At 39.3% G+C, this 12,393-nt stretch overlaps 1 protein-coding gene across 9 annotated transcripts in view; it reads right to left on the bottom strand.

Moving 5' to 3' along the window:
* The window catches only part of LOC109419572 (cell surface glycoprotein 1), a 254,760-nt gene that overhangs the window by 148,374 nt on the left and 93,993 nt on the right, over positions 1-12,393 (bottom strand). For all 9 annotated transcript variants that reach the window (XM_062850821.1, XM_062850823.1, XM_062850822.1 and 6 more), the window contains exon 3: positions 4,434-4,646. In XM_062850821.1, the coding sequence (XP_062706805.1) occupies positions 4,434-4,592 (159 nt within the window). In that variant the 5' untranslated portion in view covers positions 4,593-4,646. The remainder of the gene's footprint in view (positions 1-4,433; positions 4,647-12,393) is intronic.

Genomic DNA, 12,393 nt, shown 5'->3' with positions numbered 1-12,393 from the left:
ATCGCTCACTGTCATCACGCACGACAGCATGCTGCTGCAGCATCAGCCTATATGATGCTAGGATAAGGGGCCTTCAACTTGACCTTCGAGCTCGCTCCTCGATTCGGTTCGGCTAGTTTGTCTCGCTGCGTTCGCGCTCGTTCGGCGGACTAGAACACGTAAAAGTTGTTGTGGTGCGTTCCCCCTTTTTTCTCAATCACTAGCACTACTAGCTCGGTTTCTGGTTCTGGTTCCGACCGAAGTGACTTGGGAACAAGTTGAGTCTTAAAATAAATTCCTGAATTTATGACACCGTCGTCGTCGCTTCGCGACTTGTATTATGACTTTGGGAGAAGGGGACGGCTTCAAGGGGAGACGAAAAACGTTTAGAACCAAGCGTTACGAGTTGGGTGTTTAAATTTACGACTAACTGAGTCTCCCTACGGGTTGGAAGACGAAAACCGAGGCGAAAGCAAGTGTATCTCGTTCCTTGTTCCCGGTGCAGCACCTTTCGGTGGGTAAGACGACGCACACGTGCGTCTTACGATCCCGAAGGCGAGCGGTCGGAGGAACTACGGAGACGATGGGAATGCATCTCTGGGATAAAATTATCACCTAATGTTTGAGTAGCGGGTACCACCAGCCAGCATCAGCACCAGGGCTTCGCAGAAGATTGGCTTTTGTCATGTTTTTGGAGCGTGGGATTGCATTTCACACGTTTCGGGCCGTCGGTACGATGACGTGACGGGAGACAGAGGGGTTTGAGAGGGATGTCTCAAAGTTTTGACGTGAGGGAGGTCAGTTGATGCGGTTGTCATTCGAGATGGGTAGCGATTCGACGTTTGCTGTCTCCTGATTAGCCGAATGGTTGTGGTTTGGTATGCTTCGTGCCAATAAACAGATTAGATTTCATTAGGAAATCGATGTGAAACGAGAAGATTTGACGAAATGATTGTCATAAAGTGAATTTGAAGACTTGATTTGGGATTATGAAAAAATTATATAAGTATGATGGGTTTTATCTAATTCCCGTCCAACTAAGCACCGATCAATTAATAATCGAGTTTATTCTTGCATCTCTTGATCTTGACTCATGGAAAATTCGGTAAAAACATATTGTAAAAAATCTACCATTTCCTTAAGGTGAAACATAAAGAAATCCCATTGCAATTTTTCATACAAACTTTAGAGACACAAATCTGACGAACAAAGCATCGAGCCAAGCCGCACTTGTTTTTCCTGGCTTTGCGCACTTGCTAAAAGAGGCAGCATTTACAAATCGAGAGCATTTGTTTACGAATTTTCAAGATTGGTGCTTTTGAAATCGTGAGTAGGGGACCAAGTCAGCCATTGTGGCAGCCATGTTTGTATTCTCTGAAGTTTCTCCTTAAAATGAAAATGTCCCTCGAAATCTATTTCCGTCTAGTCCACGTCTATTTCGGGCACAACATGAATTCAATTCCCGTCACACCTACTTTGTGGCACTATTGTAAAAAGGATGACAAAAATGTGAATTGACCGTAGCTCTGTATTCGAAAAGATCATCAAATCAAATTCTTCGCAATTAAACCAAATGATGTGTACTATGTATTGAACAGAAAGAGAGATATAATGTAGCTTCAAAGCAACGACCAAGTTAATGTTTGTTTACATTTTACCTACGGGAAAATTAAGTTTTTTTATTGATTCACGACTTTTGCTACATTTTACAGCAACGAAATCCAACTTTAAAATGCCACAGAGCTTTTGTGAGGTGTGAATTGAAGGACAATTCAATAAGTGAATCTAGCGAAGTGAAAATTAAACGGTGATGAAGAACAATTCGGCTAGCTTTTGCTTTCGTGTAGTTTCCTTCGTCATACGCAAGATGAGAAAATTTATCAACTCGTAAGAGGAGTAAAATTGAAACGTGCAACTTTGCGCAATTATTCGATTTTCGGTGCTATAGGGGCTGGGTATTGATAGTCTACACTACATCTTTTTGCTACTAATGAGTCATTGACAAAGGTAAGTTGGAATATCTGTATTATGTTGTGCTATTTTTCGTTTAATATGACGAGAATTAGCGCATATGACTAAGGACGGACGCTATGTTTTTCTATTTACTCTCTCCTTCTTCTGCTCAGGGATTACTTTGTGGGACTCCTTCAAGAAGAACTTCAGGGGTTTCTTGCGAAATACCTTCTGCGAATTCTTCCGGAATATCTTCCTGATTTTCAACCAACATGACACCTTAGATTCGTTCCGGAATACCTTTTGGGATTAACTTATACGATTCCTTTCGGAATAACTACTAAGGTTCCTTGCGGAGTGCCCTCCTAGATTCCTTACCTTCTTGAATTTTTTACGGAATACCTTTCAAGATTCTTCTAAAATTCTTTCAGAATTTCTTCCAGGATATTTACTAGGATTTCTTACGGAAAACACTCTAGGAATTCTTCCAAAATACTTTCAGAATGCCTGCTGAGATTCCTTCCGCAAAATCTTCTGGAATTTCTTACGGAATGCCTTCGAGGATTCTTCTGGAAGTCCTTAAAGGATTTTTACTTGCTCCTTCCCGATTATCTTCTGGGATTGCCTACGGAATAGCTTCTGGAATTCGCCACGGAATACCTTCTGGAATCCCTTACGGAATAGCTTCTGGAATTCATTACGAAATACTTTCTGGGATTCCTTACGGAATACCTTCTAGGATTTCTTACGGAATGCCTTCTGGGATTCCTTACGGAATACCTTCTGGGATTCCTTAAGGAATATCTTCTGGGATTCCTTACGGAATATCTTCTAGGATTTCTTTCGGAATACTTTCTGGGATTCCTTACGGAATACCTTCTGGGATTCCTTACGGAATACCTTCTGGGATTCCTTACGGAATACCTTTTGGAAATCCTCACGGAATAACTTTTGGGATTCCTTACGGAATACCTTCTGGGATTCCTTCCGGAATACCATCTGGGATACCTTACGGAATACTGGAATTCGCTACGGAATACCTTCTGGAATCCCTTACGGAATAGCTTCTGGAATTCATTATTAAATACTTTCTGGGATTCCTTACGGAATACCTTCTGGGGTTCCTTACGGAATACCTTCTGGGGTTCCTTACGGAATATCTTCTGAGACTCCTTACGGAATACCTTCTGGCGGTTTCTTACGGAATACCTTCTGAGATTCCTTACGGAATACATTCTGAGATTCCTTACGGAATACCTTTTGGAAATCCTCACGGAATAACTTTTGGGATTCCTTACGGAATACCTTCTGGGATTCCTTACGGAATACCTTTTGGGATTCCTTACGGAATACCTTTTGGGATTCCTTACGGAATACCTTCTGGGATTCCTTACGGAATACCTTCTGGGATTCCTTACGGAATACCTTCTGGGATTCCTTACGGAATACCTTCTGGGATTCCTTACGGAACACCTTCTGGGATTCCTTACGGAATACCTTCGGGGATTCCTTACGGAATACCTTCTGGAAATCCTTACGGAATACCTTCTGGAATTCCTTACAGAATACCTTCTGGGATTCCTTACGGAATACCTTCTGGGATTCCTTACGGAATACCTTCTTGGATTCCTTACAGAATACCTTCTGGGATTCCTTACGAAATACCTTCTGGGATTCCTTACGGAATACCTTCTGGGATTCCTTACGGAATACCTTCTGGGATTCCTTACGGAATACCTTCTGGGATTCCTTACGGAATACCTTCTGGGATTCCTTACGGAATACCTTCTGGGATTCCTTACGGAATACCTTCTGGGATTCCTAGCGAAATACCTTCTGGGATTCCTAGCGAAATACCTTCTGGGATTTCTTACGGAATAACTTCTGGGATTCCTTACGGAATACCTTCTGGGATTCTTTACGGAATACCTTCTTGGATTCCTTACAAAATACCTTCTGGGATTTATTACGGAACACTTTCTGGCATTTCGAACAAATAACATCAGGGATTCCTCACGAAATGCCTCCTAGGGTTACTTACAGAATGACTTCTAGAATTAATTATATTCTGTGTTTTCTCATGAAATACCTTCTGGGTTTCCTCTGGAATATCATCTTGATATTCAACATGAAAGATACAAGAGTGTTTAAGGTATGTATAACGAAATCTTTAAAAAAAAAATTGCGTCAATAATTCAATTCTTATCTCGCTCGCTTATACTTATATGCATAAGGATAAATCTCAAACATTATCATCTTCCACCAGCAACCAGCCCACACAAAGTTGCAAAAGTCAATCCGATCACACGCTGTTCACTATCTAGCTCCCTTATCCGTGGTGTTCCATTTCCCCTTATCCATCCCCATCAGGAAATGACAATCCGGTTTATCTCCCGATTACCCAGCAGATTGAAAAGCATTATGTATTGAAGAAAAGCCAGCCCAACAAAGTGTTTCCAAGCTGCGCTCTGCTGAAATTGCTGAATGAAGAAGGTTCTCACCGATTCGCCCTCGTTGTGCTGTGCATCGCCGTTGGCCTGTGATTTGAGCTGATCGACGTCTTCAATCTTTTCCAGCTTGCCGGTGCCCTCTGTGACTACGCTATCCTTGGCCGGGTCTGTCGTTATGTCGACCGAACGCTTACTCTGTGCTTTACCCATGGTGGCTGCTGTTGCTGTTGGTCTACGCTGTTGTTGCAATTAGAACAGAATTATCTGGAAAGAGAACGGGGCCAAAAGAACAAAGGGCAACTTTTAGTGTTGAGTCGGGTCTATGGGGGTATAAGCTTTCTTGAAAAGTGTAGATAAAGATAAAGCCTCACTAAATTATCGTCGTTTAAGCCCTTTGTGTGCCGGGGTTTGGGTGTGAACTAATTAACGCCGGCAAGTTTTGAGCCAATTTGTAGTTCTTGGAACCGACAGCTGGAAGAAACCGAGAGGCCTCTACGAAATGAGTTAATCAGTGACCAAACCTGACAAAATATCGCATCTTCAATCAGAACTTGGTCCACGGCAACGGCGGCGTGCGGTTACATCCAGCTGAGTGCAACCATTCGAGTCGTAATGCGAATGGTAATAAAAACGACCAACGTAAAATATTGCTGGCGATTAACCCAAGTGCAGCAACTAGGGGGACTGGGATTGTCGTCTGCATATATGCAGTCAGAAAGTGCGATAAAAACTAATGAGTCCCGTTAGATGTGTTCAGGAGCGGTCATATTCGTGGTCTTAGATTATAAAACCCTTCCAGGTCTTAATTCCTTCGAGGGTCTTTCAATTACATTATTTAGTGATCAAAACCCTAGAAATGGCAAACGTTTTTCGTAATAAAGCTTATCTCATCATGAATGTTAGTAACTAATGCACTCACAAAGAGCACAAAGAGAGTCCTATGCCTTATACATAGGAGAGCATGGATCGGAACGATATGTAGAGGATTTATGCAATTGTCAATGGCGAGTGGCACAAAACTGCGCCGTTGCTCGTCATGTGCAATGACAGGAACCCACAAAATCGCTGGCACACAAAGTAACAGTGGCAACCAGCTGAAAAGCGCATGATTAAGAAGGATGCGTAGCAAGGACAGCCATGATAAAAACTCGATAAGGTTGACGATCATCTATGCATGTATATTCCAAAAAATTGACCTGGTTGACCCAGTCTAGTTCATGTTTATGCTCAATTCATTCAAGAATTCGGTAATTTTATCATTGAGCCGATCTAGACAACGGTTAAATTCTTAAATTTTTCCAACATATTTATAAAATGAAGGCTTTTCCTTAAAAAAAAAACTCAGCCGTTCATTTCTCCAAAATGTCTGTCTGAAACTTTTATGCAATATGGGATTGTTGTACAATCATGTTTCTGCTGAAGTCATGCAACCTCTCAGGCCGGAAAGGGTTATGCCAATACGGCGTAGAAGTCCCACTTCCTTCGATACGTTCAAACAAGAAACGAGAGACCGGTGTTAATCAACATTTCCTACGTTGCTACTCTTCGAGTGTCCTGATAGGATCGGTCAAGTAAATAAATTAATGAATTAAGCTTAATTAATACATTTACCCAGTGGGACCCGTGTCCGACGACGACGGCGAGACCTGATGAGGCGCAACGCGCAGAAAACGGACCTCATCTAGAAAAAGTAGGTACCATCGTACGAACTGATGCAACACAACCAACGCAACGCCAACGGTTCATGTTTTTGCTTCACTTGCCCCCTTCTAATCCCGTCGGTACCACGTCCACACATCGCCGTGCGGTGTGATGCGGCCGAAACGATCGGAACTGTTTTCTTATTTCTCTGTTTGCGTGTGTGCCAAAGACAAACTGCGGTGGTAAGAAACTGTAACTCCAGTGCAGCCGTGACTTTGACCGCCGGCGACCCAGATCCAAAAAAAGGTGTGCGGCCGGCTGGCTGTGCTGTGTATCCAGTTCGTCGCACATTCGTTGAGGGCGGCCCGCCTCTCCATCACCCATTCCGCAAAACATTCCTAGAGTTCGCTAGAAAAGCACTAAAGGAAGATTTACTGGTCGTCTGGCGTCGTCGTCCGACAATGTGATCCACGTGCCGTCGTTGACTTTGGACGGGCGAGTGGAGGTGAAGGGAGCATGTAAACTGATGCGTTAAGATGCACAGAAGTTTTGTTCCAGATGGTTACTTGTGCTGCAGGAAGATGTTAGATTTAGTTACATATACATATTGAAATGGGAAGTTCTCGATAAATGTATAAAGAAGGTGTACAATAAATCTGTGAACAACGGTTTTTGTTGTAGTTTCAGAACTGAAATGGCGAAACATTTGGTACCACAAAATAGAAGAAAATATTCCGCCAAGTTTCCCGAATAACCACTAAATAATATAAAAAATAATAACTTCTTCGTATGAAAATGTCAACAAGAGCTAAGTGTAATTTAAATCAGAGCGTTAATGATTAATCACAATTTTAATCATGATTAATGATTAAAAATAGTGCTTAATCGAGTGTTTCATTGAAATACAATGAACTTTTTGATACTTTTATTTTAATCACATAAACTAGGCATCAGGTTTAACTATGTAACCCATTCATTGCATACTTACAGGCGATACATGAATACTTTATAAACATTTATTCATAAGAAAAAGTTTAATCAATGATTAATCAGTGATTAAACGCTTTTCGAATGATTGAGGTAAAAGTAAACAAAATACACCTGAATGTATGCAATGAACGAGTTAACCCTCTAATACCCAATCCCGCCTTTAGACGGGGTATAGTTTGAGCATTTTTGTAATTTTTGTTTCGTGGGAAATCAATTTTTTTTATATTTTTGGCTGATATTTAGGACTGTTCTGTATATCTCAAAATGGTTTTTGGTGTATTTTAAAGCGTATTTACATTTTTTAAAAATCATTGAAAAATTGATGTTTTAGTCACCATTTAGAAGTCATTGTTTATTTTGTATTGAATCGCTACAATTAACATATTTTAAATTTTTCCCAAATCATTATATCCTTGTTTAATAGTTTAAGGGAATCGAATACACTCTTAAATTATTTTCCTTAAAATTACACGGAAAATAAAATTTTCTGTGAAAAAAATTTAAAATAATAATATTTCAAAAATAATCATAAAATCTCAAAATGTTTTCATCTCAAAAAATCCGTCCCCTAAATTGGCTTCCAGGAAAAATATAAAAATGTGGGAATGTTGAAAAATAAAAATTAGAAAAATCAAAAACTGAAATTCACGAAATCGAGAATTAAAAAGAATCATCTTCCAAAACATGTTTAAATCGATTTTATATGACGAGAAATGATATTTAGATCAAAATCAAAAATTTGGGTATTAGAGGGTTAAATACTAAAGCAAGATTGCCATTTTATGTGATTAAAGCAAATTTACCAAAAAGATTACTGTATGAGCCATACAGTGTATGCTAATGAAAGGCTCGATGAATCACTATTTTTAATCAAAAATTTGTGATTAAAATTGAACGCTCTGTTAAATGTAATCAGAGCAGTTGGAGAACTTAACTAACGAGACGTTTAAGGAGTGTTTATGTTCAAAGGGTGGGGGAGTATGGCGATATAATTAACCCTAGTAGGATATTGGGGTCAATATGACCCACAAGGGCACGCTGAACGTGCACTACGCCATCGTGGTGCGAAAATCCTAACATCTTAAGAGGGTTAAGTAGACAGTTCCAAGGGTAACCAAGAACTCCCACGAGTATAAGTCAACGCATCTACAATCATAACTATTAATTTCTTGGTGTATTACGAAACGCTTCTGAAATTCCCTGATGCTCTCTTGAAAATCTTCTGAAAACCTTTGAAACCCCTTAAGAAATCTCTTCGAAAACCTCTGAAACGCATTGAAACCTCTTTGGAGTCTGGAACTCCTTTGGAAGCTCTCTACAAAGTACTCTGAAGCTCCTTACAGCTCCCCCCGAAAATTTCTCAGAAACTCTGTTAACCATTTTAAACGTCTTGAAACGCCTTGGTACGCTTTGAAATCTCTCTGAAACATCCCTTAACTCTCCTAGGATGTTAGGATTATGGCAACACGCAAGCGTAGTACACGTTGAGTATGCTTTTCTGGATCATATTGACCCCAATATCTTACCACGGTTAAACCACCTTGAAAGCTTTTTGAAACTTCCGGACACCTTACCCAAACCCCCATCAAACATCTTGAAACTCTCTTGGAAACCCCCTGAAACACTAGAAAATCCTTCTGGAACATCTTTGGAATCTGTAAGCTCATCCGAAACTCCGGAAGCCCCTAAAACGCCTTGAAACTCCCCTGAAAGTTCATTGTAAACCTTTGGAAACCTTCTGAATTCACAGAAAACTTCTCCGAAGCCCTTGTGGACGCCTTTAAATGCCTTGAAACTTCACTGAAACAGCCCTGAAATCCCCTGGTACCTCTACGAAACCCTTCAGAAACTCCCATTGAACTTTGAAATGAAAATTTGTGACTAAACACGAAAAAAATCCATTTTTGACTCAATATTTTTAATTTGAGTGAGATTTTGTCCATGCGCTGGATTTCATGAATTATTTACTTTTGCATCAACCAAGCTAGCTATTTGGTGAAAACATTCGCGAAATGATGCGATTCGCTTTCGACAACGAATACGTTTTCACCCTTCCTCGCTTTATCAAACCAACCTCCCGTACGAATAGCACACGAACAGACTCAACGCTGATCAGCATTGATAGCCGCTCCTTTTCGCCGTTGAGCTGTTGCGTTCTTGCCAAGCCAGTCTTTTCATCGCTTTCGATGCTTTTCGATCAGCTTATAGCGAAGCATCGTTGGCTGGAAACGTTATTGGTGTGGTGTCGGTACATGCGAATGTTGCTTATGTGTGCGTGTCGAGCGTTCGTGCTGGAGCTTCTAAAACCAACCCATTCGGTGTTGTTCGGCTGTTCGGGTGACCATGTGGCGGCACTGACAGATGCATGCAAAATCGTTTGTGAGTTACATCATGTTCGTTTTGCCACCTCTTTGCTTCTGGTCATCGCAAGCGATAAAAATACAATTGATAAGTTGATTGAGCATTCTTGAGGTGATAATTTGCATCACTGGCATCAACCATTTTCCTTAACTAACTTTTAAAAAGGGCATATGAAAAAAAAACTAATTTTCTTCTTCAGAAAATTATAACTCGAGAACGGTTTGTTGGATTGAAATGATGTCTTCGAAGATGTTTGAGGATATGTATTTGATGGATTTTAGAAGTAAATACACTGACAGTAATATTCATTGCAGATCTATGTTAGATGCCATATAATTTGAAATTTTCATAAACGTTACCTTTCGATTTTTTAATAACTATTCTGTAGAAAGCTGACTTCATGCTTCAAAATATGCCAAAAAAAACAAGAAAAATCGAAGGTTCAAATTGTGCAGTGAAGAGTTTTACGTGAAATATGAAGCGAAATTATTTGGTCGTAAAAGAAATTAACGAAAGTTTCTGTCTCCGACATTGGTGAAAAAAATTGTGTGAAGTTGATGAATGAGAAAATGTGTGAAGTTGATGAATGAGAAAATTCACGAATAAAAAGAAATATAAAAAAGATAAGATTTCCAAAAGAACATTCACATTGACATTGCTTTACATGCTTTACATTGTGAGGCTTCGGAAGCTTATGTTGCAGAATTCAAGGTGAAATTGTGACGCAGCATGATAAAAAATATATAAACATAGGGTCTCGAACTACTTGGGGACCCTCGTCAATTCCCGGCACCTCACAGCAAAACAAATCAAAAAATCACTTGCCGCTTATTTTCCAAACGCACTTCCGTAGGTAATCATCACCCGCAGCATTTCCGCAACGGGATTCAAAATCAATGAGGTACACTTTCACTCTGAAGCCACACAAATGCTCAAAATAAATATTACACGCAGACGAGTGCACTTCGGCAGCACAAAGACGGGTGCCGAAGAGATATCCCATTTGATTTTGCTGGAAGTTCGGCACTGGTGCCGAGAATTGGCGCTGGACTAGGTGCAGTAAACTTGTTCAAAATCAACTTCCAGGCAGAAAATCTTCATAACAATCATTGCACAATGGTCCGAATCCACGTTTTAGCAGGAAAAAAATCCGTATCTCTGTTTTCGTTAATTTTAGGCATTTGGTGTCTTCAGAGAAGTTGTTTGCATTTGTTTGCTGCATCTTTTCCAAAAAAAATTAATTAGGGTGGTCCTCGTCCTAACTCAAATCTGGAAAAGAATTTTTTAATTTTAAGTCATACGCGATCGAGATCTTCAGAAAAGTTGTAGGCAATGCTATTTCGAGCAACTTTGCTGAATACGCCGTTTATCTAGCTCTTAATTTGAACATAGTAGGTCAATTTTAAGTTTTGACTTAGGGTGAGCCAGCCAAAAACGGTTTTTTCGCAATAACTTTTTTATTTGATTTTTTTTGAAGATGCGAGCTTCGGAGCATTTGAAGAGCAAGTAATGACGCATATTTGTCCTGAACATTGCATGTTGCTAGGTCTTGTCATTCAAATGTTATGGGCAATTTTGACTTAAAAACAACGATGTCTTCAAATGTTTATATCTCATGGAGCTGGTAAAATAAAAAAAGTTCTTTAAGTGACATTTAAAAGGTCACATATAAAGCCAAATGTGGAGCAAATATTACAAGAACGTTATTTTTTAAAGTGGAATAAATCGACTCCAAAAATCCCCTAAAAAGATCGAAAAACTACTTATAAGTCATACAATTTTAAAGATAGAGTCAAACTGTCTTCGGAAAAAATGTGGGATTTCACCTTACCTAAAAGTTTCCCATACACGACTTTTTTGTAAAACGTGAAACAAAAGCTTGAAATTGATAATTTGTTTTTTAAAAAATATAATCGTTCTGATTTCATAGAAAAACATAGCATATACCCCTAAGAATCAAATTATCCATTTCAAGCTTTTGTTTCACGTTTTGCAAAAAAATCGTGTATGGAAAACTTGTAGGCATGGTAAAAACCTACATTTTTTCCGAAGACAGTTTGACTCTATCTTTGAAATTGTATGGGTTATAAGTAGTTTTTCGATTTTTAAGGGGATTTTTGGAGTCGATTTATTCCAATTTAAAAAATAACGTTCTTGTAATATTTGCTCCACATTTGGCTTTATATGTGACCTTTCAAATGCCGCTTAAAGAACTTTTTTTATTTTACCAGCTCCTAGAGATATAAGCATTTGAAGGCATCGTTGATTTTAAGTCAAAATTTCACATAACATTTGAATGCCAAGACCTAGCAACGTGCTATGGTCAGAACAAATATGCGTCATTACTTGCTTTTCAATTGCTCCGAAGCTCACATCTTCGAAAAAAATCAAATAAAAAAGTTATTGCGAAAAAAACTGTTTTTGGGTGGCTCACCCTAAGTCAAAACTTAAAATTGACCTACTATGTTCAAATTAAGAGCTAGATAAACGGCATATTCGGCAAAGTTGCTCAAAATAGTATTGCCTACAACTTTGCTGAAGAACTCGATCGCGTATGACTTGAAATTTAAAAGTTCTATTCCAGATTTGAGTTAAGACGCGGACCACCCTAATCAAAAATTTTTGGAAAAGATGCAGCAAACATATTCAAACAACTTCTCTGAAGACACCAAATGCCTAAAATTAACGAAAACAAAGATACGGATTTTTTTCCTGCTAAAACGTGGATTCGGACCATTGTGCATTGTTAACAACAAGTTCACGCAATAAGGTATCTGATTCAGATGGATGAAGTGGACGATATCGGTCGTTTCGTTATGAATTTAGGTAATGTACAATTTTGTATACCTGTTGTGCTGGGAATGGGGTCAAAAACTCTAGTAGGTGTTTTCCAATTTGTTCTTTTGAATATTTACGAAATTTCGAAATTTCAGAATTTGTCTAAGCATATCGCTAATGCTTCTGGTAGCCCTGAAGATGGTCCAATAGCCGGAACGAAACATTGGCGATGATACAAGAT

The sequence above is a fragment of the Aedes albopictus genome, chromosome 2, assembly GCF_035046485.1.
Source record: "Aedes albopictus strain Foshan chromosome 2, AalbF5, whole genome shotgun sequence".
In the NCBI taxonomy this organism is placed as follows: Eukaryota; Metazoa; Arthropoda; class Insecta; order Diptera; family Culicidae; genus Aedes; species Aedes albopictus.
Note: the sequence above shows the minus strand (reverse complement) of the source record. Positions and strands in the feature narration are given on the sequence as shown.